This window comes from Podarcis liolepis (genome assembly GCF_965112155.1).
Source record: "Podarcis liolepis genome assembly, chromosome: 13".
Classification (NCBI taxonomy): Eukaryota; Metazoa; Chordata; class Lepidosauria; order Squamata; family Lacertidae; genus Podarcis; species Podarcis liolepis.
The window spans coordinates 4,386,322-4,411,865 of NC_139573.1; the positions used below are offsets into that span (position 1 = coordinate 4,386,322).

The 25,544-nt window shown below is 49.5% G+C and overlaps 1 protein-coding gene across 1 annotated transcript in view; it reads left to right on the forward strand.

Moving 5' to 3' along the window:
* The first annotated feature begins 1,028 nt into the window (after nt 1-1,028).
* POLR2A (RNA polymerase II subunit A) overlaps nt 1,029-25,544 on the forward strand; it is a 34,824-nt gene continuing 10,308 nt past the window's right edge. The window contains exons 1-19 of the mRNA XM_083472448.1: nt 1,029-1,449; nt 2,636-2,768; nt 2,966-3,102; nt 4,746-4,919; nt 5,715-5,996; nt 6,873-7,034; nt 8,421-8,641; nt 8,728-8,860; nt 11,373-11,497; nt 12,688-12,898; nt 13,872-14,081; nt 15,742-15,910; nt 16,991-17,085; nt 18,516-18,719; nt 18,857-19,079; nt 20,764-20,947; nt 21,925-22,096; nt 23,995-24,100; nt 24,357-24,562. Of these exons, the coding sequence (XP_083328574.1) occupies nt 1,360-1,449; nt 2,636-2,768; nt 2,966-3,102; nt 4,746-4,919; nt 5,715-5,996; nt 6,873-7,034; nt 8,421-8,641; nt 8,728-8,860; nt 11,373-11,497; nt 12,688-12,898; nt 13,872-14,081; nt 15,742-15,910; nt 16,991-17,085; nt 18,516-18,719; nt 18,857-19,079; nt 20,764-20,947; nt 21,925-22,096; nt 23,995-24,100; nt 24,357-24,562 (3,237 nt within the window). The 5' untranslated portion in view covers nt 1,029-1,359. The remainder of the gene's footprint in view (nt 1,450-2,635; nt 2,769-2,965; nt 3,103-4,745; nt 4,920-5,714; nt 5,997-6,872; nt 7,035-8,420; nt 8,642-8,727; nt 8,861-11,372; nt 11,498-12,687; nt 12,899-13,871; nt 14,082-15,741; nt 15,911-16,990; nt 17,086-18,515; nt 18,720-18,856; nt 19,080-20,763; nt 20,948-21,924; nt 22,097-23,994; nt 24,101-24,356; nt 24,563-25,544) is intronic.

Here is a 25,544-nt window from a genome sequence, read left to right on the forward strand (position 1 = left end):
AAGCATTAGCGAGTGACACAGAACCCCCTTAAAGTACAAAATCCTGCTGTCACTGACATTTGCAACAAGTTCTGTTTGACTTTGGTCGAGGCGAGCCTCAATTTCCCCCATTTCCTTGACCCCGATTGTCATCCTAAACTCGTTTTTGTTGTTGGTTGTTGAGTCGTTTAGTCGTGTCCGCCTCTTCGTGACCCCCTGGACCAGAGCACGCCAGGCACTCCTGTCTTCCACTGCCTCCCGCATATTGGTCAAACTCATGCTGATAGCTTCGAGAACACTGTCCCACCATCTCGTCCTCCGTCGTCCCCTTCTCCTTGTGCCCTCCATCTTTCCCAACATCAGGGTCTTTTCCAGGGAGTCTTCTCTTCTCATGAGGTGGCCAAAGTCTTGGAGCCTCAGCTTCAGGATCTGTCCTTCCAGTGAGCACTCAGGGCTGATTTCCTTCAGAATGGAGAGGTTTGATCTTCTCGCAGTCCATGGGACTCTCAAGAGTCTCCTCCAGCACCAGAATTCAAAAGCATCCATTCTTCGGCCATCAGCCTTCTTGATGGTCCAGCTCTCACTTCCATACATCACTACGGGGAAAACCAGAGCTTTAACTATACGGACCTTTGTTGGCAAGGTGATGTTTCTGCCCGTTTTACTCGGGAACAATCCCCATTGAAACCAAATGGCCCTCCCCGGGGAAACACGTAAGGCCTCGAGATGCACAAACTAAAAACAGGCGATCTATCGATTTGCCAAAGGCAAACAGCCAGACAATTCACCCAACGCCTTTTATCTCTTTCTCTCCCCCCCCTTTACTCATTTGGTATGGCCGCACCCCCACCGATTGCGGCGCCTCCCTGCCCGCTTTTCTCTCCTCCCAACCCCTTCGCTCTAGCCACGCCCCCTCCCGCCTCTCCTCCGCTCGGAGGGGGACGCAAGCCGCGGCGCCGCCCACTTCCGCGTCCTCGCCCTTGCCGTTCTGCTCCTGTAGCCCCGTGCAGGGGGGAGAGTCTATATAAGGCGGCGCCGGAGAGCCTGTTGGCTCAGTCGCGCTTTAGAGCGCGGAGGGAGAAGAAGGGAGGGAAGGGGATAGGCGGCCGGACGTGGTCGCGAGGGCGCGCGCGCGCGGGTGGGGCGGAGTTGGGGGACGCGGCTGAGTCTGCCGCCACCTTCCCCGGCTCGCGGTCTGCGGGGCGGCGAGGGAGACCCCAGTCCCTGAACCCGCGGCGAGCTCGGTAGGCCTCGGTGGAAACCGGAGCGTGTGGGGGAGGGGCCGCGGCTGCTTCCTGGCTGAGGCGGAGGCGGCGCCGCGTCTGCGTCACGTGACACCCCAAAAGGCGGAGAGAGGCGGAAAAAAAAAAGTGTGCAAAGATGCACGGGGGAGCGCCGTCCGGGGACAGCGCGTGCCCGCTGCGCACCATCAAGCGCGTGCAATTCGGCATCCTGAGCCCGGATGAGATGGTGGGTTCGCGCGCCGCTCTCTTTTTATATCATTTTTTTTATGATTTAAAGAAGGTGTGGTGGTGGTGCGAAAAATAAGAGTGCCGGGTGGGCGGTGGGGTCTTTCGAAGAACTTTCTCCAGACTTTTTATCGCATTGGGAATTTTGGAAGGGCAATGCTGAAATAAAGAAGGAAAAAAAGGCGGGTGTGCTTGGCTTTCCTATGGGGGAAAGGGAGATCGATTGCACCTTCCTGGGGGGGGGCACAGTGTTCTCTCCCCCTACCCCCCCAAAAAATGTTGGTTTGCAAGAAGATAGCCAGAAGCGTGCTCGCTCCTGCAAGACAAATTTTCCCACCAGTTTGCAGATGTTAAAAGTGCCACTCTGTTCCTTGGACACCCCCCGGGGTACCTAAGTGGATTTCCTTATCATTTTTTCCTTAATAATTGAATAATTTTGCTGCTAGGACTCTTATTATTAATTTGATTTATATGCCACCTTTTAGCAAAAGATCCTGATTTGTTTTCAAAGGAATGGCAGCACAGTCCATGTTGGCATCTTTTTGCTGAAGAATATTACATGCATGCACACATTTGCTCCACTGACTCCAAAACTGCATTTTGAAAGAACTTTGCGGTTTTTATTTGTTTTCATATAAAACACACAGCAAGTAAGTTTCGGTTGAGCTGGCCTTAGCCTCACTCTCCTTAAAACTTTCTCACATATCCTGCATTTTAAGTAGCATTTGTTGCTTGTCTCCCATTAAAATCTCAGAAAGCTCCTTCTGTGTGGGGAGAGAAAATCATGAAATGGGTCTTGCTGCACGTAGTAGAGCTTCGCTGCCATCTTTCATTTTTGCCTGTAATCTTGTTGATGTGGAGACCTAGGGCAGGCTGTAAAGTTTGTGAAGCTGTTTTATCCCCGCAGTAAATTCTCTCCTGAATGGAAGGTATCCTCCTGATAGTCTTCACTCACTTAAAAACGCTTTGTTTTCCTAGTAACGGTTTTTAGAGGACCATTAGGGACGTGACATAATAATAATAAAACGCCCTTTGTGCTTCTGTTCCTTGTCTCTCCAAACCTAGATATCATTTTTTTCTTCTTCTAGGGCTCCTGATGCTGTTTGAGTCCCCATTCTTGACGTCTGCCTTCCCCACACCCTGAAGACTTGGCTGATACTGATTCTCCTTTCTTTTTTTCCCTCTAGAAGCGGATGTCGGTGACGGAAGGAGGGATCAAATACCCTGAGACAACAGAAGGGGGTCGCCCCAAGCTGGGGGGCCTGATGGACCCTCGACAGGGTGTCATTGAAAGGACAGGCCGGTGCCAGACCTGTGCAGGTGAGTTCTTAGGGCCGTGCGCCAGGTGCTTTGTACTACAACTCCCGGCAACCCCAGCCCCACGGTACCAGGCTGGGGCAGACTATGCTGGGGCCTCACTAGGAAAACTGGTTATTGGGAAGGGGATGAGGGGGCCAGTCTCAGAATCCGGGAGTCGGAGGGGTTCATGATTTCCCCGTCCTTCTGTTCTCCGGCAGGCAACATGACAGAATGCCCCGGCCATTTCGGACACATTGAGCTGGCCAAGCCTGTCTTCCACGTCGGCTTCTTGGGCAAGACGATGAAGGTTCTCCGTTGCGTCTGCTTTTTCTGCTCCAAGCTGCTGGTTGACTCTGTGAGTAATGGCTGGAGCTATTGGACAGCTTTAGAAACAAGCTCAGACCAGTGAATAGCCGAAAACAGCATGGCTTTTCACTAAGTCCCCCGTGATATTCTCACAAAGAAGCTGGTGAAACGTGGGCTGGACGAGGGAACTGTTATGTGGATTTGTAGTTGGTTGGCTGACCGAACCCAAAAAGTACTCATTAATGGCTCCTTGTCACCCTGGGGGGGGGAGTGACAAGTGGGGTGCTGCAGAGTTCTGTCCTGGGCCTGTTGTTGTTCAACATCAATATAAATGATGAAGGAATTTAGGGGATGCTCATCAAATGTGCAGATGACGCCAAACTACTAGTAGCTAGCGTTGCAGAAGGCTGAATCAGATTGGAGAACTGCGCCCAAAGTAACAAAATGAATTTCAATTGGAAACATTTCAGGTTATTCACTTAGGAAGAACAAGCTTCACAAATATAGGAGGGGGGGGACACACCTGGCTTACTGGCAGTACCTGTGAAAAGGATCCAGGGGTCTGATTGGACCGCAAACTAAACATGAGTCCACTGTGTGACGCAGCAACAAAAAAAAGGTAACGCTATTCCAGGCTGCATCAACAGAAGTCTAGTCCAGATCAAAGGAAGTAATCGTTCCACTCTATTCTGCCTTGGTCAGACCACACTAGGAATACTTTGTCCAGTTCTGGGCACCACGGCTTTCCTGGCTGTGCTCCCCTGTGGCTTTTCAAAGAAGAGAAATAATCTAATTTTCTGTCCACAATTTCCCATCTTGTTGGCTCTGTTAACCTGCCACAGGTGACCAGGTGAGTGCATGCTGACAAGCCTTAGGGTTGACCAATATATTTTCCCTCTAACTCTATATTCTGCTTTCAGTGATTCCTGCCTGTGAGTCAAAGCCTTGTTTGGCTTCTTTGTGGGCGATCATCCATTTTGTTTTTAATCTTATCTTTCAGTATATAATTCTTAAACTGCCTCACAGCACTAACCTACAACTCAGAAAGCAACTCCATCAGCTGCAGAAACCTTAAGGGTTACTTGAAATAATCAGTGTTAGTAGCCACTGAGAACCAGAACTAGGGGGAATAAAAACCTTTTTTTATCTAGTTTAGAAAAATGAGCCTTTATGGCACAAGGTGAATAGGTGCCACTCCCAAGAAGGCCCTGTTTGTGGCAGCCCTCCCCTTCCCTTTGTTCAGCTTGAGTTCAAAGGTCTTCTGTTTCCCCCGATTCTGACTCCAAACACTTTGGGTGTACGAACCCCCACATTGAACCGCTTAGGAAGGCAGAATAATATGGATTCATCCTAAGAGAACAGAATGCTGATATCTGTGGAGTGTTCTTGTCATTGCAGCAAGAAAGGCCCGTTGCATCCCTTCCCAGCCTGCCCATGTCCCCTCTGATGTGAGTCCTACTTCCCAAGAGCTATGGCGAATAGTGGGATATTCTCACATTTGCTGGTAGTCGTGGATAAGGGGAGTTATAGTCCAGTTTACAATTGCACTAGGTGTAAAATGACTTTTTCTATTACCCCGTAGTATTGAGGATGTTGGGGTGGGGCAGTCATTCAAAAGAACCCAAAATCTGGCACGGTTGATCACACCCTTTATTATTTGGGGGGAACGCCCCGTTCTTCTTTTTGCCGCAGAACAACCCGAAGATCAAAGACATCCTGGCCAAATCCAAAGGGCAGCCGAAGAAGCGTTTGACCCACGTCTACGACCTTTGCAAAGGCAAGAACATCTGCGAAGGTGGGGAGGAGATGGACAACAAGTTTGGAGTGGAGCAGGCCGAAGGCGACGAGGACATCACGAAGGAAAAGGTCAGGACCGCAAATCGGCTGCGCAAGCCCAGTGGGGTTATAATAATAGTAATAATTTATTATTTATACCCCGCCCATCTGGCTGGGCTTCCCCAGCCACTCTGGGCGGCTTCCAAAGAAATATTAAAATACTGTAATACATCAAACATTAAAAGCTTCCCTAAACAGGGCTGCCTTCAGATGTCTTCTAAAAGTCAGATAGCTGTTTATTTCCTTGATATCTGGTGGGAGGGCGTTCCACAGGGAGGGCGCCACCACCGAGAAGGCCCTCTGCTTGGTTCCCTGTAACTTGGCTTCTTGCAGGGAGGGAACCGCCAGAAGGCCCTCGGAGCTGGACCTCAGCGTCCGGGTAAAACAATGGGGGTGGAGACGCTCCTTCAGATATTCTGGACCGAGGCCGTTTAGGGCTTTAAAGGTCAGCACCAACACTTTGGTTGGTTGAGCTTGTAAGATGTTGCATGTTATCTTCACACTCGCTTTTCTTCTCTGCCCTCTGGACCATTGTGGACGCTCTCCCAGATCATAGAATCCCAGAATTGTAGAATTGGAAGGGACCACCTCCGACGGTTCCTTAGAGTTTCAAATGTGCCACTAGGGCAGTGGTTCTCCTGCTGCTGTTAAACTACAGTTCCCAGCACCCCTGACCACTAGTCCTGCTAGCCAGGGATGATGGGAGCTCTGGTCCGACAACAGCAGGAGACCCAGTTTTGAGGAATACTGCCCTAGGCTTACGGCAGTTGGAAGGGACCCCTGTTCGACCTGACAGCTTTGCCTCGTTGCTGCCTCTTTATCCAGGGTCACGGCGGCTGCGGGCGCTACCAGCCGAGGATCCGGCGCTCGGGCCTGGAGCTCTATGCCGAGTGGAAGCACGTGAACGAGGACTCTCAGGAGAAGAAGATCCTGCTGAGTCCCGAACGGGTGCACGAGATCTTCAAGCGCATCTCGGACGAGGAGTGCTTCATCCTGGGCATGGACCCCAAGTTCGCCAGGCCCGAGTGGATGATCTGCACGGTGCTCCCGGTCCCGCCGTTGTCTGTCCGCCCCGCTGTCGTCATGCAGGGCTCTGCCAGGAATCAGGTATGGGCCAAGGGTGGACTTGAGGTGGGGGGGGAGAGAGCAAGCTTCGTTCCAACTCAAAACTCACACCGCCAGAGGCAGAAACGCAACGTTCCCAAACGTTGGGTCCTCCGCTCTTGTTCCCATCATCCCTGATGACTGGTCCTGCCTGAGGGGAATTGTAGTCCAACAGTAGCCAGAGACCTAAGTTTGGGGGAAACTGCAGTAATTCTTCTGAATACTGCTTGCTGGAAACAACAGGAGCGGGCACCTGTGCTCGAATCCTGCATGCAGGTCTTCCACAGGCATCTGGTTGGCAATTGTAAGAACAAGGCCACACTAGATAGGCCATTGGCCTGATCCTGCAGGGGTTTCTTTTTTGTATGTCGTATGCAGCCATTCAAATGACCATTAGCCCGTGATTTGCAACGAGAACATTCCAAAGGGCCAACTTCCCTCTGCTTTCGTTTTTGCCAATTAGTTACTTTTTTAAAAAATGAAGTAGTTCTTAAGCAATGTGAAATGTTAAGTAAATAAAAACAGCCAGATTTATTAAAAGTGGAGGAAAGGAAAGGAAAAGACAATTCCATTGTTTAAAAAGCTGGATGAAAACATCCAACACACTTATAAGAGACCATGTATGAAATCCAAAGGCCTAGCACAAAAAAAGGTTTTTGCCGGGCACTTGCAGATACGTAATGATCATGCCTGGTCCCTGGGGAGAGCGTTCAATAAGCAGGGAGCCACCACTGAAAAGGCCTGCTGTTGTGTGGCCACCCTCCAGACTTCCTGTGGAGGGAGCAGCGAAGAAGCGCCTCCGGTGAGGATTACGGGGTCCAGGTAGGCTGATTTTGTCTGCCCTGACAGGCTGTTTCTTCCTTCCTCTCCCCCACTCAGGACGACTTGACTCACAAGCTGGCTGACATTGTGAAGATCAACAACCAGCTGCGGAGGAACGAGCAGAACGGAGCGGCCGCCCACGTCATCGCCGAAGACGTCAAGCTGCTGCAGTTCCACGTGGCCACCATGGTGGACAATGAGCTGCCTGGGCTGCCTCGCGTAAGTGCTTAGGGGGCCTCTGCCTGCCCCTTGCAGGGTAGAAATCTGCAGTCACCCCTCTTTCGCAGAGGAGTCAGTGAGCCGTAGGTGGCTGCGACACTTCCCTCCACAGGCAAACCCATCTTGGTGAGTGCAGGCAGGTTAAGCTTCTTTTGGCGGAGGCCTCCCCAGGTCTGCTGGTCTGGAGCGATATTTACCTTCATTCTGATTACAGGAGACTGATTACAAGAAACTGTGGTCCTCTAAATAATGTTGGATTTCAACCCACGTCAGCCTCTGCCATTGGGTCAGTGATCAGGAAAGATGGCACTGTGGCCCAATGAGATTTGGATGGCCACGGGTTCCTCACCGCTGATTTAAAATATTAAAACAAAAAGAAACACATTTGTCCCTATACTGCTGAGAGGTCAGCACTAAGCCAAGACCTCCTAAAATTTTAAACGGGGAAAAAATATCTATGAGGTAAAGATTTGAACATCTATGAGATAAAGATTTCGGGGGAGGGGCTTTCTGTGGTTTGGACAGAAATGGGGAGTGGGAACCCAAAGGTTGTCTCAATTTGGTGGTTGTTATTTATTCACATTTTATTAGAGGCAAATAGGCTCCATTACAGCAGCCTTCACCTGATTGGCTGCCCTCCCAGCGCTCCAGACTACAACTCCTCTCATCCCCCATTGGCACAGTTGTGCTGTGTGTGGCTGATGGGAGTTGTTGTCCAAAGCAGCTGGAGGGCAGCCGAGTTGATGGTGGTTGACGTGGAATATATGTAGCGCGTAAGGCAGGGATAACCCACGCGGACTTCAGCTCCCATCAGCCCCTGTTGGCATGGAGTTGTAGCTCAGCAGCGCTGTAACCCCAAAAGTTTGTCTTCACCCCTAAAGGCAGAACCTCTTCCATTGTCTCCTGAGACACAAAAATACATTGAGTTGATTAGGAAAGAGATTGGTACACAGAGACACGCAAAATCACATATCTGTTGGACAGGCTAGCAGAATTTCACTCGGTTCTTAATCCGTCGGCTTGTCCTGCCTTGAATTAGATTAGAAAGTTGACTTGTTTCCCTTACCTAGAAGTCTTAAAGAGTTGATGGTGGTGGGAGTCAGTGGGAGGGGTGAGCTCCCGTTGCTCGGTCCCTGCTCCTGCCAACCTAGCAGTTCGAAAGCACGTAAAAGTGCAAGTAGATCAATAGGTACCACTCCGGCGGGAAGGTAAACGGTGTTTCCGTGTGCTGCTCTGGTTCGCCAGTCAGTGGGAGGACCAGTGTCCAGAATAGGACGCCGCTCCTTGCTCCACAGGCAAAAGCAAGCCATTATTTGCACTTTCATGTTCCCCACCAGCTTTCGCAAGAGAGTAACGCTTTGCTTCCTCCAACCTTTTGATTTCCAGGCCATGCAGAAATCGGGGAGGCCTCTGAAGTCCCTGAAGCAGAGGCTGAAGGGGAAAGAGGGGCGCGTGCGAGGGAACCTGATGGGCAAGCGAGTGGACTTCTCGGCCCGGACGGTCATCACCCCGGACCCCAACCTCTCCATCGACCAGGTGGGCGTGCCTCGCTCCATCGCGGCCAACATGACCTTCGCCGAGATAGTGACGCCCTTCAACATCGACAGGTGAGCCCCCTTTTCCCACCCCGCACCTGGTGTGCTCAGGTGCCTTGTGCCCCGAATGCCGGCTAACCCCTCTCCACCTCCGCTAGGCTGCAGGAGCTGGTGCGCAGAGGGAACAGCCAGTACCCCGGAGCCAAATACATTATTCGGGACAACGGCGACCGGATTGACCTCCGCTTCCACCCAAAGCCCAGCGACCTCCACCTGCAGATAGGGTACAAGGTCAGTTCCGCTGGGGGCGGGACATGGCACAAAGTTGGGTAGGAGAATCGCAGCCCCCTCCCACCCCGGAGTAAGCCCACAGTGGTGCTGGACCAAAGAAGGATTTGGGGAGCCCTCTTGCTTGTTCCGGGACGCGGGTGGCGCTGTGGGTTAAACCACAGAGTCTAGGACTTGCCAATCAGAAGGTCGGCGGTTCGAATCCCCGCAATTGCTCGGTCCCTGCTCCTGCCAACCTAGCAGTTCGAAAGCACGTCAGAGTGCAAGTAGATAAATAGGTACCGCTCCAGCGGGAAGGTAAACGGCGTTTCCGTGCGCTGCTCTGGTTCGCCAGAAGCGGCTTAGTCCTGCTGGCCACATGACCCGGAAGCTGTACGCCGGCTCCCTCGGCCAGTAAAGTGAGATGAGCGCTGCAACCCCAGAGTCGGTCACGACTGGACCTAATGGTCAGGGGTCCCTTTACCTTTACCTTGCTTGTTCCGCCAGCAGAACCCTACAATTCTTTGATTCATCCGCTAGCATTAAAAGAAAGGCCTGGTGTGAGCTTCAGGTCTTGTAGCCTCTTCCATTCTGATAGACTCTGGTGGCCTTTTTTGTAAGTGACCACGCCAAGCGTTCCTTTAAAGTTGGACAAATTCGAGCAAATGGGACAGTTGGGAAATGCCAGAGGAAGAGAGAGAGAGAGAGAGACCAAAGGGTTTGGGGACGTATCGCTCTTTGCAAACCTTCCCATGTGGGGCAGGTGGGATAAGGAAATGCTCCCCACAGGGAGGGCTCATCTGGTGATTTTATTAACATTAAGCACCTGGCAAAAACATTCATTTTCAACCAGGCCTTTGGCTGATTAACATCCGGTGCTCTTTTAAATGGGAGGGGAGGTTACTGGTTTTTGTTACCTTTTTCATTATGAATGTTGTGGTTTTTTTTTATTTTATTTTATTTTTGTTTGTTTGTTTGTACCCCACCCATCTGGCTGGGTTTCCCCAGCCAATCTGGGCAGCTTCCAACAAAAATAAAAAACACATTAAAATGCCACACATTAAAAACTTCCCTGAGCGGGGCTGCCTTCAGATGTCTTCTAAATGTCAGGTAGTTGTTTATCTCTTTCACATCTGATGTTGTGTTTTTATGTTTTGCAAACCACCCTGCGGTCTACGCATAGTAGCCAACTCCCAGGAGCTGACATTCCTTTGGCCCCTCCCCCAATAAAATATTTGAGGGGGCCAGGCCCCCCCAAAAAAGATGATAGGCATTACCATTCAAATGGTGCTGTGATCAGTTACGCAGGGTGGGGCTTACCTGGGCCCTCCCAATATTTTATTCAGGTTTGCACCCCGGGGTCTACATATCAAAGGCAGAATGCAAATTATTGTTGTTGTTGTTTGTTGTTGATATTTTATTAAGAAGCATTGGTTTAATACTGTGAGAACAGACTGCTCAGCTTGGGTGGCCCCTGGCCTGATCCAGAAGCCAGGCTTTCCTTAACATTATCACGTAGTAAGCTAGAAATCAGTGCAGCAAGCAGAGTGGGCATTCGGGTGTCTCGCACTCAGGACTCTGCACAGGCCACCCCTGTCACTGACCTTCCCTCTCACACTTCTTGGGTCTTTTTGCCTTGCTGGGATGGTGCCCTTGAGCTCTGATAATGCTTCTTTCTTGCTTGGAGAGAGGATAAAGAGGGATGAGTGAGTGAGCGTAGAAACTAGCATAGCCTAAAAAGGTAAATACTTAAATTTGTTGCTTTGCCAGCTTTTCTCTGGCCCTGCCTGCCCCTGGCATGTGGCCCCTGGGAGTTTCCCCAGAAAGGAATATGGCCCTTGGTCTGAAAAAATATTTCCCCTTCGCTCCATTATATAATAATAATAATAATTTTTATTTATACCCCACCCTCCCCAGCCAAGGCCGGGCTCAGAGCGGCTTACAAGCAATAATAAAAACAAGTTGAATGACTACAACTTAAAAACAAAATTAAAATACAACATTAAAATATTGAAACATTAAAATATTAAAATGTAGCCTCGCAGGAGGAGAAGGAAAAGAAAAAAGAAGGGGGGGGGAATCAAATTGGCTCCAAGCCGAAGGCCAGGCGGAACAACTCTGTCTTACAGGCCCTGCAGAAAGAAATCAGATCCTGCAGGGCCCTGGTCTCATGAGGCAGAGCGTTCCACCAGGCTGGAGCCAGAGTTGAAAAGGCCCTGGCTCTGGTTGAGGCTAATCTGACTTCCTTAGGGCCCGGGACCATTAGGGTGTTGCTTTTTAATAAATATTCAGGCTTCTTGAAGCTGGGTTGTGTCCTATTTCACTGGTGCTTCCTCGTGCGATATCAACGTGCATCTGTGCAAATGACAAAAGTTTTCAGAATTCGCACTGATGCGGATTCAGTACTTGAATAAGTTCGGCTGTGGAAAATTCCATGTGCCCTTTGCAGTCTTCCTCCCCCTGGCTCCCTCCAGTTTTCCTGCCCATCCTTCAAGGCAGCAAACCAACAGGTCTCCTGCTTGATCTCCCCTTCCAGGTAGAACGGCACATGTGCGACGGCGACATCGTCATTTTCAATCGGCAGCCCACGCTGCACAAGATGTCCATGATGGGGCACAGAGTGCGCATCCTGCCGTGGTCCACCTTTCGCCTCAATCTCAGGTGGGGAAGAAGGCCCGGTTCTCTGTGCGTGTTTCACTGAGTGTGTGGACAAGGGGCAGGCTTGAAAAAAGCGGGAAAAGGTTCGGCTTACTTTTTGGAAAGAGATAACAATAATAATAATAATTTATTATTTATATCCCGCCCATCTGGCTAGGTTTCCCCAGCCACTCTGGGCGGCTTCCAACAAAACACTAAAATACAATAACCTATTAAACATTAAAAGCTTCCCTAAACAGGGCTGCCTTCAGATGTCTTCTAAAAGTTTGGTAGTTACTTTTCTCTTTGACATCTGGTGGGAGGGTGTTCCACAGGGCGGGCGCCACCACCGAGAAGGCCCTCTGCCGCGTTCCCTGTAACTCGGTTTCTCGCAGTGAGGGAACTGCCAGAAGGCCCTCAGAGCTGGACCTCAGTGTCTGGGCAGAAATATGGGGGTGGAGACACTCCTTCAGGACCGAGGCCGTTTAGGGCTTTAAAGGTCAGCACCAACACTTTGAATTGTGCTCAGAAACGTATTGAGAGCCAGTGTAGGTCTTTCAAGACCGGTATTATATGGTTTAGTCTGGCTGCTCCCAGTCCCCAGTCTAGCTGGCACATTCTGGATTAATTGTAGCTTCCGGGTCACCTTCAAAGGTAGCCCCACGTAGAGCACGTTGCAGTAGTCCAAGCGAGAGATAACCAGAGCACGCACCACTCTGGTGAGACAGTCCGCGGGCAGGGAGGGTCTCATCCTGCGCACCAGATGGAGCTGATAAACAGCTGCCCTGGACACAGAATTGACCTGCGCCTCCATGGACAGCCGTGAGTCCAGAATGGCTCCCAGGCTGCACACCTGGTCCTTCGGGGGCACAGTTGCCCCATTTAGGACCAGGGAGGTCCTCCCCACGTGCCCACCTCCTGTCCCCCCAAAACAGTACTTCCGTCTTGTCAGGATTCAACCTCAATTCCAAGCATCGCTGTCAACTTTCCCCTTTTCTTGCGAGGAATCCTATTCGGAACAAGGGAATTTCCCTTAAAAAAGTGAAAACGTTGACAGCTATGATTCCAAGACCACCTGGCCCAGCTGCTCCCCATCCCTGGTTTTCCCTCTCTGCAAACTCAGGCAGGCATCCGTACAGTTTCCTTCCTGATACTCAGCCTGAGCGATGCCCTCCGTTGTTCTCAATCTCTCTCTCTCTCTTCCTCTCCCCCAGTGTGACCACCCCGTACAATGCCGACTTTGACGGCGACGAGATGAACCTGCACCTCCCCCAGTCCCTGGAGACGCGGGCCGAGATCCAAGAGCTGGCAATGGTGCCCCGTATGATTGTCACGCCTCAGTCCAACAGGCCCGTCATGGGCATCGTGCAGGACACCCTGACGGCCGTCCGCAAGTTCACCAAGAGAGACGTCTTCCTAGAGAGGGTGAGGGCTGGTTTTGCAGAGGCAGCCTTACTTGCCTTGCACATGGCTTCAGATCCAATCCACCACCAGACCACCTTTCCCTCCTGTGGTTTCCTGCAACAGGCCTTCAGAAGCACTGGTGCCTCTTTCATTTTTAATATAATTTTTATTAGTTTTTTAACATACCATTTTCAACAGTGATTAAACATACTTTTACATCTTACTCAATTTTCTTGACTTCCATCAACCCTGTCTGAAAATTTTCCAATCTAATCTCTCAGTATACATTTCTTATTTTCCCTATTACATTTCAAACTCATAACCACTATCTCTATCTTTTTTTACTTTGCAACATTTTGTATATTTCTCCTTACAAAAGGTCTTGCGTAATTTGTTGGTTACAGTTGCTCTTCAAGTAATTCATATACTTCTTCCAATCTTCTGTAAATCTCTGGTCCCGCGGGTTTCAAATCCTTCCTGACATTTTGTCCAATTCTGCGTAGTCTATTAATTTCGTCTGCCATTCTTCTTTTGTCGGAATTTCTTTTTGCTTCTGTTGGTGGACTAACAATACTCTTGCTGCTGTTGTAGAAGCATTGGTGCCTCTGATGGTGGAGAGCAGTCTTCAAGAACCCTCTCCTCTGTGAATTTGTCTAATCCTATTTTAAAGCCATCCAAATTGGCAATCCTGTGGCAGAGAGTTCCATAGTTTGACTTTGCACTGTGTAAAGCAGGGTTTTATTTTGATCTGTCTTGAATCTTCCGGCAGGTTTTAGTGTCAGAACCAGAACCATGCCATGTGTTTTATCAGATTTTTCTGCACAAAGAGGGGCAATTTCTCTCTCCCCTTTTCCTGTACTTGTAGCAAGTCCTGCTTTAGTAAGGCTTGGCGGTTTGGGGGAGGAAGACGTTGGGGTCTAAGCATGAGATGTCCCCTTTCCATGGGGGAAAGCCCGGGCAATAACCACTCCCCTTCTCCTGATCTCCCCTTCAGGGCGAGGTGATGAACCTGCTAATGTTCCTCTCCACCTGGGATGGCAAAGTGCCCCAGCCGGCCATCCTCAAGCCTCGCCCGCTCTGGACCGGGAAGCAGATCTTCTCCCTCATCATCCCAGGACACATTAACTGCATCCGTACGCACAGCACCCACCCGGATGATGAGGACAGTGGGCCCTACAAGCACATCTCTCCTGGAGACACCAAGGTACTGTTGGTGGGGCAGGGGGAAGGCAGACTTCACCAGTGTGGTGTAGTGGTTAAGAGCAGTGGACTCGTAATCTGGGGAACCGGGTTCGATTCCCCGCTCCTCCACATGCAGCTGCTGGGTGACCTTGGGCCAGTCACACTTCTCTGAAGTCTCTCAGCCCCACTCACCTCACAGAGTGTTTGTTGTGGGGGAGGAAGGGAAAGGAGAATGTGAGCCGCTTTGAGACTCCTTCGGGTAGTGATAAAGCGGGATATCAAATCCAAAACTCTTCTTCCTCTTCTTCTTCACCAGCCTGGCCTGGTGCGTTCCAAAGGCCAAGGAAGGGTCAGACCCTGATTAATACACACGAGGCTTGGCCAGCAAGACTCTGGGAGGAAGTGCGAATAATAATTTGTTACTCCCTGGCCCCGGTCCCTTTTATTAACAAAAGAACTCTTAACACAGCACTTGTAAGAACCAATCAGATGTTCTCTGAGCATTAAGGGAAAAAACCCCAAGTGGGGCAAAGTTAGATCAGAGAAATCCTTTTAACTACAAAGACTACTTGCACGCATACATGTTTTTAGGGTAAATAAAACAGGAATTGAGGAGGAATGCATTTAGCAAATCCAGGAGTTCATAAACAGGCAGTAAACAGGAAAGGAAGGATGGCAAGGAAAGATAGTATTTTCCATCTCCTTGTTAACGCTCTTCCTGGCCCTTAAGATCTACCTAAAGATTAACAAAATCTACATCAAAGTTACCTCCTATCTTTATGGCCTAGGATATGCTGCCTTCAGATGTCTTCTAAATGTTAGGTATTTGTTTATCTCTTTGACATCTGGTGGGAGGGCGTTCCACCGGGCGGGCGCCACCACCGAGAAGGCCCTCTGCCTGGTTCCCTGTAGCTTTGTTTCCCGCAATGAGGGAACCGCCATGAGGCCCTCGGAGCTGGACCTCAGCGTCCAGGCAGAATGATGGGGGTGGAGACCTAAAACCTCCCTACCTGATCCTCAATTCCCCTCTTGCACCAGCTGGAACTAACAGAGACAAGAAGGGAGGAGGCGGGGGGTGGAACGTTTGCAGCGCAACACACTGAGCAAAGCAGAAGGTCCCAATCCTGTTGCAAGTCAAAACTGCACAGCTCAAAGGGTGCCAGGCTGGTGGATGGAGATGCAAAGCTGCAGCAGACACACACACACACCACACACACACACACACACACACACATATACATATACAGTGGTGCCCCGCAAGACGAATGCCTCGCAAGACGGAAAACTCGCTAGACGAAAGAGTTTTCCATTTTGGAGGTGCTTCGCAAATGAATTTCCTATGGGCTTGCTTCGCAAGACGACAATGTCTTGCCAGTTCCTGCTGGTTTTTTCCCTCCCCCCCTTTTTCTAAGCCGCTAAGCCGCTTATCAGCTGATCCGATCATCAGATAAGCCGCTAATAGCGCTAATCCGCTAATCCGTCAATGGGCTTGCATCGCAAGACGAAAAAACCGCTAGACGAAGAGAATCACAGAACGGATTCTTTTCGTCTTGCGAGGCACCACTGTATATACCGGTCTCTATAGCTGGGCATCCCTAGTTTCCTGCCTGTGGCCAGATTTGCTAGCCGTCCACACCAGCCTCACGCTCCTCCGTCGCCCTCCTTTCCCCTCTCTTCCTCAGGTCATCGTGGAGAACGGGGAGCTGATCATGGGCATCCTCTGCAAGAAGTCGCTGGGCACCTCTGCCGGCTCCCTGGTCCACATCTCCTACCTGGAGATGGGCCACGACGTCACCCGCCTCTTTTACAGCAACATCCAGACGGTTATCAACAACTGGCTGCTGATTGAAGGTGAGCTTGACGGTGCAACTTGGGTCTATTTTGGTGGGGGGTGTTCCTCCCCCCCCCCATGGTTTCTGCTTCCTCCAGAGGAGTCTGGCAGTTGCAGGGTTGGGGTTCTGATTTAACTCTTTACAGTGGTACCTCGGGTTACATACGCTTCAGGTTACAGACTCCGCTAACCCAGAAATAGTGCTTCAGGTTAAGAACTATGCTTCAGGATGAGAACAGAAATCGTGCTCCGGCGGCGGCATTAGCTAAAGTGGTGCCTCAGATTAAGAACAGTTTCAGGTTAAGTACGGATCTCCAGAACAAATTAAGTACGTACTTAACCTGAGGTACCACTGTACTTGCTCGACTAAACCCACCTTGGGCCTCCTCAGTTAGGCATGAACTGGTTCCCTGCATTGCCATTACAGCGGTACCTTGGTTTGCAAAAAGTCTGGTTTGCATACGTTTTGGATTACAAACACGTCAAACCCAGAAGTGCGTGTGTCCCGGTTTGCAAACTTTTTTGGGATTACAACCAATTTTTTTGGATTGCAACTGAATACTTTTTGGAGGTCCATTGGCAAAAGCGCGCCTTGAGTTACAACCTGTTTTGGCTTACAAACAGACCTCCGGAACGGGTTATGGTTGTAAACCAAGGTACCACTGTATTTATTTTGTTGGAACTCCAAAGTCACACACCAGGGCTGTGCTCTGGCTCAAACAGCATTTCTCAAACTTGGGTCTCCAGTTGATCTTGGACTACAATTCCCATCATCCTTGACGGCTGGTCCTGCTAGCTAGGGATGATGGGAGTCGTATTCCAAGAGCAGATGAAGGCCCGAGTTTGGGAAACCCTCATTTATTTCCTGTATAATCTCTCTGCTTCTCTGAGGGGCTCAAAGTGGCCTACTTGGTGGTACTCATTTAATCCCCACAGCCCTGTCAGGTGGGTTAGGCTATGAGTTGCCCTGTGGGCTTCATGGCCCGGCAGGGATTTGAACCCTCGTCTCTCGGGCTGTAGCCCGACGCTAACCGCTAGGCCACGCCGGCTTTCTTGTTCTCCCTTTCTGGTGTTGAGCCTCTTCTCCCCCTCTTTGGCAGGCCATACCATTGGGATCGGGGACTCCATTGCTGATGCCAAGACCTACCAAGACATTCAGAACACCATCAAGAAGGCCAAGCAGGATGTCATAGAGGTACGGAAGGGAGCAGAACTCTGCACCCAAAGCGACGAGCGTATGGCGAGGGGGATAGGAGCTCTCAGGGAAAGAGGGCAGAGTGGGTGGGGGTTCATCATTATTTCGCCATAGCCGTTAAGGACCTGAGCTGAAGGCCACGGCATGCTTCCCTCTGAATACACCAGCAGTGCTTCAGGCTGGTTGCCCTTGGCCTGTAGAGCGGGAGCCGGGGGGAAATCGACACCACAGGTTCCCAAACTGTGGTCCGCAGGTTTCATCTGGGTGGCCTGCAGCGCGTGTGTTAGAAAGCAAGGCGGTTAAAAGTCGCACAGCACCTAGCAGAGCACACACACACACACACACACACACACACACACACACAATTGCTACAGCAGATAGAAAAACTGTCAGGTGGTTCACCAAGACCATTGGCAGTTTTCAAGGGGTGTGTCGGGGTGGATTTAGGGGGATACTGTCTGTTTAGGGAAGTTTTTAATGTTTGATGCATTACTGTATTTTAATATTCTTTTGGAAGCCGCCCAGAGTGGCTGGGGAGGCCCAGCCAGATGGGTGGGGTATAATAACAATAATAATAATAATAATAATAATAATAATAATAATAATAATAATAATAATAATAATAATAATAATAATTATTATTTTATTATTTTATTATATTATTATTCCTTATAGAGATGATTGAGGGACATGGGTGGCGCTGTGGGTTAAACCACAGAGCCTAGGACTTGCCGATCAGAAGGTCAGCGGTTCGAATCCCCACGACGGGGTGAGCTCCCGTTGCTCGGTCCCAGCTCCTGCCCACCTAGCAGTTTGAAAGCACAGCAGAGTGCAAGTAGATAAATAGGTACCGCTCCGGCGGGAAGGTAAACGGCGTTTCCGTGCCCTGCTCTGGTTCGCCAGAAGTGGCTTAGTCATACTGGCCACATGACCCGGAAGCTGCACGCCGGCTCCCTCGGCCAATAAAGCGAGATGAGCGCCGCAACCCCAGAGTCTGTAACGACTGGACCTAATGGTCAGGGGTCCCTTTATCCTTTATAGAGATGGTTTTCACAGAGCTCTGTGGGATCCAGCAGAGATGGGTTTGTTTATTCATGGTATCTATAGCCCATCTTTCCTCCAAGGCCCTCAGGGTGGCTTACCTAGCCCTCCTCTCTCCCTCACAACAACCCTCTGAGGTAGGTTAGGTTGAGAGAGGCAGTGACAGGCCCAAGGCCCACCCTGTGAGCTTCGCACCCGAGTGGAGATTTGAACCCTGGACCGACACTCTAAACGCTACGCCACACTGGCAAGGGAAGGGAGGGTTGTGTTTGGGTAGCATGGAGAGGGAAGGGGGAGAGCAATCTCATAGCCTTGGGTGGGCCTGGCTTTGTCCTGGGGGAAGGGGCCTGTTCTGAGACTCTCCCCCTCTTTTCCCCACCTGACTCCAGGTGATCGAGAAGGCCCACAACAACGAACTGGAGCCCACCCCTGGCAACACGCTGAGGCAGACCTTTGAGAACCAGGTCAACAGGATCCTGAACGACGCCCGAGACAAGACCGGCTCGTCCGCCCAGAAGTCCCTCTCCGAGTACAACAACTTCAAGTCCATGGTGGTCTCGGGAGCAAAGGGCTCCAAGATTAACATCTCGCAGGTAGGCCTCGCCCCTCCGCTTCCAGGAAGCCGGTGGGTGGATGGACGGACACCAGGCATGGCAGACGGCCTTCCTGTTCCACTGGACGCCGGGCACTTTGGGTGACGGACCCGCCTCTTCCCCCCTGCTCCCCACAGGTCATCGCCGTGGTGGGGCAGCAGAACGTGGAAGGGAAGCGCATCCCGTTTGGCTTCAAGCACCGGACGCTGCCCCACTTCATCAAGGACGACTACGGCCCCGAGAGCAGGGGCTTTGTGGAGAATTCCTACCTGGCCGGTCTCACCCCGACGGAGTTCTTCTTCCACGCCATGGGAGGCCGAGAGGGGCTGATCGACACGGCTGTCAAAACAGCGGAAACAGGTGGGTTTGGAGGGAGGGGCGGGGGGGAAGAAGAGAGAGGGGTACATGGCTCCACTTGGTGGTTTAGTGCTGTTCTTTCAGCAACCGGGATTCATCCTCCCATCCTGCCTGGGAAAATCGGGTTCAATCCAGGAATTCAGAAAACCTGACCCCAAACCCAGGCCAGTGTTTCCTTGGTGGTTTAGACGGGGCGCCAGCACCCAGGGGGTAAAAGCAACCCTGTTAGGTAGGACAGCTGTCACGCCACTCTTCTTTTGCTCGTCCAGTCTGATCCAGGAGATCTCAGGCTGTGCTCTGGACACCCCCAAAACCCCACAAGGAGCAAGAGTTAAATTGCCTCTCTCTGCTTCTGGGGAATCAAGGCAGATAAAGTATACAGTCACAGATGTGACGAAAGATGTGTCCAAGACACTGGTTTAGAACCAAGGCTTTAACCCACATCAGAATTCTAGAGGTGGGAGGGACCCCTAGGGTCATCTAGTCCAACCCCCCCTGCAATGCAAGAATTCTCCCCACGGCCATCCCTGGGTGGGCTCGAACCACCAACCTTCTGGTTAACAGCCAAATGCACTGATCCGTTGCGCCACAGGAGGCCCCCAAACATGCAGACCCAAAATGAAGAAGTAGATGGATTAATGATAGGGTAGAATGAAAGCCATTTAGGAAAGGAAAATACTGTTAGCAAAATGGGACCCCTTGGGAACTCGAGAAGCGGGAGCCAAGAACCCTTATACATTACCAACGACTCCACTGCCGCATGAAGATGCAGCACAGGTTCCAGTTAGGGACATAAAGACGAGAGGTCGCCACACAGAGAGCAATCTGGGAAACTTAAAACACTTTTGCTTAGTAACTGGCCTAAACCGGGAGATGTCCAGGCATTCGTTTTCCAGAGATGGGACTCTCTGGCTCTTGGACAGATATTGTAGGCCAGGTGTGGTCCATGAGAGCACTGGCAAGAACAGCTCCCCTCTTCTCACCCAGAAGTCTGAGCTCCTGACAGAAGCATCACTTGTGTGGACTTGAATGTGGTGGACTTGTAAAAGAGTATTGGGGAAATAATCCATAATGAATTGAAAAAAATGATTGAAAGTACATTTCCAAAAGAAACCCCGAGTCCTTTTTGTTGGGGATAATTCAGACAGCAATTCCCAGCTGTCAAAAAAGGTTATTTATGTACGCCACTACTGTGGCCCGTGTTTTGTTAGCCCCAAAATGGAAAGTAAGCATGGTCCCGACTAAAGAAGAACGGTGATATTCTTCTGCGCAGCTTTCCGACTTAACATATAGAATAAGAGAACAAGAAGAACATACGTTTAGAACAGATTGGAAAACATTTATTGAATACATGGTAAATTGTGTACACTTGAAAAACGTTGGCAGCATTAAGATAAATTCAACAGTGTGCACAAGTTTTGATGGATGCAATAATGGGATACTGAATGGTTTAGTTTTGTAAAATATGCAGGGATTTGTGATACGCAAAATGAACCACGGAAAGAGAGGAAGGGAAGTTGTTGATATTTTAAGGATGTTTAAATGAGTGTTTTGAATTGTAAAACAGAAAATTTAATAAAAATGATAGATAGATAGATAGATAGATAGATAGATAGATAGATAGATATGGAGGATCTGTGGGGCGCACTGGGTTTCTCGCTAAGCTCCTCCTCTGCCCCACGGCCAGGTTATATCCAGCGGCGGCTGATCAAGTCCATGGAGTCTGTGATGGTGAAGTACGACGCCACGGTGCGCAATTCCATCAACCAGGTGGTGCAGCTGCGCTACGGCGAGGACGGGCTGGCGGGGGAGAGTGTGGAGTTCCAGAACCTGGCCACGCTCAAGCCTTCCAACAAGGCCTTTGAGAAGAAGTGAGTCTTGCCTCGGAGGTTTCCTTCTGCGTGCATGGATGAGTCCCCACCCACCCGCCCACCCAAGACCTTTATTCCGCTGCTCCCACGTTGCACGGGATTTGCGCTCTCTCCCCCCTGCTTATGGGGCTGGGGAATCCTGATCTGCACTGGGCAACGAGGGAGCTCAGTGCAAACAGCTTCTATGTCAGTAGAATCGAGGAACTGATGGCAGGGAGGGCACCAGATTGGGGGTGGGCAAGCTATAGGATACCTCTCAAAATTCTGTCTTTTCTTACTGCGGTCTCAGATGGGCTGCAACAGTCAGACACATGCAAGGAATTACTGTATTTTTCTCTCTATAACACTCACATTTTTTCTCCTAAAAAGTAAGGGGAAATGTCTGTGCGTGTTATTGAGCGAATGTGTGGTCCCTGGAGCCGACTGGCCCGAGTGCAGGGGCAAAAATCAGGCAAAAATCAGATCGCGCGCTGCAGAGAGAAGGCTGCTGCTTTCCTGCATTCTGCCTCAGGGTCTTATTGCCCACCCTCTTCTGTTTTCGGTTGCTTTGTTTACAAAGTTGTAAAAGCTGTTTTCGGTTGCTGTGGTTACAAAGCACAGATCCACATGGATTCTCAGGATTTTTGCATTGGCCTACCCCAAACTCACCATCAAATCACATGTTTGTGGCCACAGCATGAAGCACCAAAATGATACATCCACTGTTTCATTCAGAATTTTTTTTTCTTGTTTTCCTCCTCTAAAAACTGTGTGCGTGTTATGGTCAGGTGCGTGTTATAGAGCGAAAAATACGGTACTTTCAGCTGGCGAAACAAACACACCGCCCCTCTATTGCAGCAAGAGCCCCTGTTCCCAAGTAGTAGACCGTGGCTTCGCTTTGTTGCTCGCTCCAGGCTTTGGGTGTCCTGGAAATATCCAGAGCATCGCAGCTGTCCTCTTGAAGGTCTCTTCTTCTCCTCCTTCTCCCCCCTCCCCAGGTTCAAATTCGACTACACCAACGAGCGGGCTCTGCGGCGCACCCTGCAGGAGGAGATGGTGAAGGACATTCTCAGCAACGCCCACATCCAGAACGAGCTGGAGAGGGAGTTCGAGAAGATGAAGGCTGACCGGGAGGTGCTGAGGGTCATCTTCCCTACGGGGGACAGCAAGGTGAGGCTTGTTGGGCCTTGTCTTGACCTCCAGGCGGCTGGCTGGGCAGGAAGACACCCCTGGAGACTCCTAGTCCAGATCGTGTTTCTGGTCTGGTTCAACAGGGTGTTTTTTTGATGCCCCCCCCCCCAAAAAAAACCCCAACCCTGCATTTGTGGACATTCCCTCTCTGCTTCCTGGATGCGCTAGTTCCGTGGTTCTCAAAGGGTGTGGTCTTCCACCTTGGCATGGCAGGAAGATTCAAGGGCAATCAAAGCAGCATTTGAACATTTCAGTGTCATGGAGCATAGCACCAAGATAATTTCATTTATTTGCATAATATGGATAGATAGCTTTTCAAAACGAGAGCTAGAGCATCCAGGGATAGCGAGGATCACCCTAGTTGCATTTTCCAATATATTTCTTACCAGTAAAAAAAACACCAAAGTGTGGCACGAGCAAATCTTGATTTTGAAAGCGAGAAAAATGTTGGAGCACTAATTTTAAGTTGTTTCAAGCTGTTTTTAATAATTGTGTTTCAGTGCTGCGATTTAATGGCTGCAAGCTACCCTGGGACCTTAGGGTGAAGCATGTAATAAATTGTAATATGTAGAGATGCAGGGATTACTGGACCTAGTTAGGTTTTCCTAACTCATGCCTCTCTCCTCGCCCCCAAAACCACCCTCTTTTCATAAATCCATAGCAAAATTAATCAACCCATTTTGTTGTTTTCCTTCGCCTTGCCCTGGAATATTTATTACTCGGTTTTTTTAAAAAAAGGAATATACAGTTTATTTTTTAAAAACATCCAGGATATGGTGTGCAGCAATCACACATAGAAAACCATACAACGAAAACCATAGAAAATAATACAATTGGAGATCAACTATTGGCAGTGCAGTCGTACCTCAGAGGTCAAACGGAATCTGTTCCGGAGGTCCATTCGACTTCCAAAACATTTGGAAACCCAAGCTTGGCTTCTGATTGGCTGCAGGAGCTTCCTGCAGCCAATCGGAAACCGCGGAAGCTCCGTTGGACGTTCAGCTTCCAAAAGAACATTCAAAAACCGGAACACTTCTGGTTTTTGATCGTTCGGGAGCCGGAACATTCGTCTCCCAAGACATTTAGGACCTACGACTGTACAATATTTTCATTGTTATCTGTTACAGATAGGTAGCCGTGTTGGTCTGCCATAGTCAAAATAAAAAAATTCCTTCCAGTAGCACCTTAAAGACCAACTAAGTTAGTTCTTGGTATGAGCTTTCGTGTGCATGCACACTTCGTCAGATACACTGAAACAGAAGTTGCCAGATCCTTCTATATAGTGAGAAGGTGGGGAGGGGTATTACTCAGAAGGGTGGTGGGAATGGGAGATTGGCAGATAGCTGAAATGAGCCTGTTGACAACTCTTAACGACTGCAATAGGTCTGAACAGAGACATTGGATTCTTATCTCATTATACATGACTAAGCCATTTCTCACCTTCCCACCCCTTGCCTTTTCCTGTAAGACCTATTGCAGTCGTTAAGAGTCGTCAACAGGCTCATCTCAGCTATCTGCCAATCTCCCATTCCCACCACCCTTCTGAGTAATACCCCTCCCCACCTTCTCACTATATAGAAGGATCTGGCAACTTCTGTTTCGGTGTATCTGAAGACGTGTGCATGCACACGAAAGCTCATACCAAGAACTAACTTAGTTGGTCTTTAAGGTGCCACTGGAAGGATTTTTTTTATTTTCATTGCTATCTGTTTGTTTACTATATGAAATGCTGTCATAAGCTTGGTGGCATAGGATACGCCCTGCTGGAAAAGCAACCAGAGGTTAAAAGGAGGAGTCTTGCTGGTGATGGAGGGGGCAGTGTTGGTTGATGGCCGCACCTGGCAGTGCCCAGTTCCTAACTCTCCATTCCCACACAGGTGGTTCTCCCATGCAACTTGCTGCGCATGATTTGGAACGCGCAGAAGATCTTCCACATCAACACACGCCTGCCCTCTGACCTTCATCCTATCAAGGTGGTGGATGGTGAGTTTGGCAGGGAGGGGTGGATCACACACACACACACACTAGCCTGCCAGGGGAAATCTGCAGCCAAGCTCCTTTCTTGCCGCGCTGCCGAATCCAGTGACGCTTTTCCAACGTGAATAATTCAGCCGGGTCTCCCGGGAGGGGGGGAAAGATGTAGAACGCGGCTGGAACAAGGCCGGGATATATTAACTTGCCGAGAACAAGCGAGCCGCAATCTCTCAGCTCACCCCCCTCCTGCCCTTCTCTGCGACAGGCGTCAAGGAGCTCAGCAAGAAACTGGTGATTGTGAACGGGGACGACCCGCTCAGCAAGCAGGCGCAGGAGAACGCCACGCTCCTCTTCAACATCCACCTGCGCTCCACGCTCTGCAGCCGGCGCATGATTGAGGAGTTCCGCCTCAGCGGGGAAGCCTTTGACTGGCTGCTGGGAGAGATCGAGTCCAAATTCAACCAGGCCATTGTGAGTACCTGGCTGGGTACCGTCCTGGATGTTTGGCTCCCTCCTGGGGAAAAATTAAAATGTTTTTAAAGGGACTCTTGAGGGACATAACCCAAACCAGTTGAACAAGATCGTTTTCAGATTTATAGCCAAGCTATGTTTGAAATCCCAAGGCTTTGCAGGCGGGTGGGTTTGATTTAAATCACATCAATTTAAATCACTTGTCAGCAAGACTTGATTTAAATCATTTTGTTACAGAAAGACTCATGCTTGCTGGTATAATCTTAATATTTGCAGCCAGATGAAGGTTTCGTTTTTGGAATGATAAATTTTCAGAGTAGTTTTTGCAGTTGTATCAAAAATTTACTGATTTGCTTATGCTATTAGAAATACATAGACAGTGAAATTATTGTGAGGTTTAATAAGTTTATATTCGGACAGCTTTTCTGCTGTACTTTATTGGAAGGAGAAAAATAATCATTTAAATAATTTATTTAATTAAAGCAGTAATATTACAGCATATGTATCCATGTTTGCTAACTGATGTGGTTAAACATTTTTTTATTTAAAAAAAACTTAAGACTGTGTTTTAGCACACATAAACTTAAAAAAAATCCTTATTTCCTAATGAATAGCCTTTGGACTATAATGTAACTTCAATAGAAAACTATCTTCCAAAAGCATTTAATTTAAATTTTTAAAAATCCATTTTTTAATATATATATTTTTAAAAATTGATATTTATCCACTCTGCTTTGCAGCTTGTTTGAACATAGTTTAGGTTAACCGTGGTTTAGGGTTTAGGCGTAACGCTAAACTGTGGTTAATGAAAAACAAGAGCCAAAAGGGTCTCTGTGTGGCCACACCATAAGAATATGACTGTTAGGTTCTCCTCTCCATTTTAACCGCACAACAACCCCTAGAAGGTAGGTTAAGCTGAGAGTGAGTGATTGACTGGCCCAAGTCCACCCAATGGGCTTCTTGGCTGGGCGGGGATTGGAAT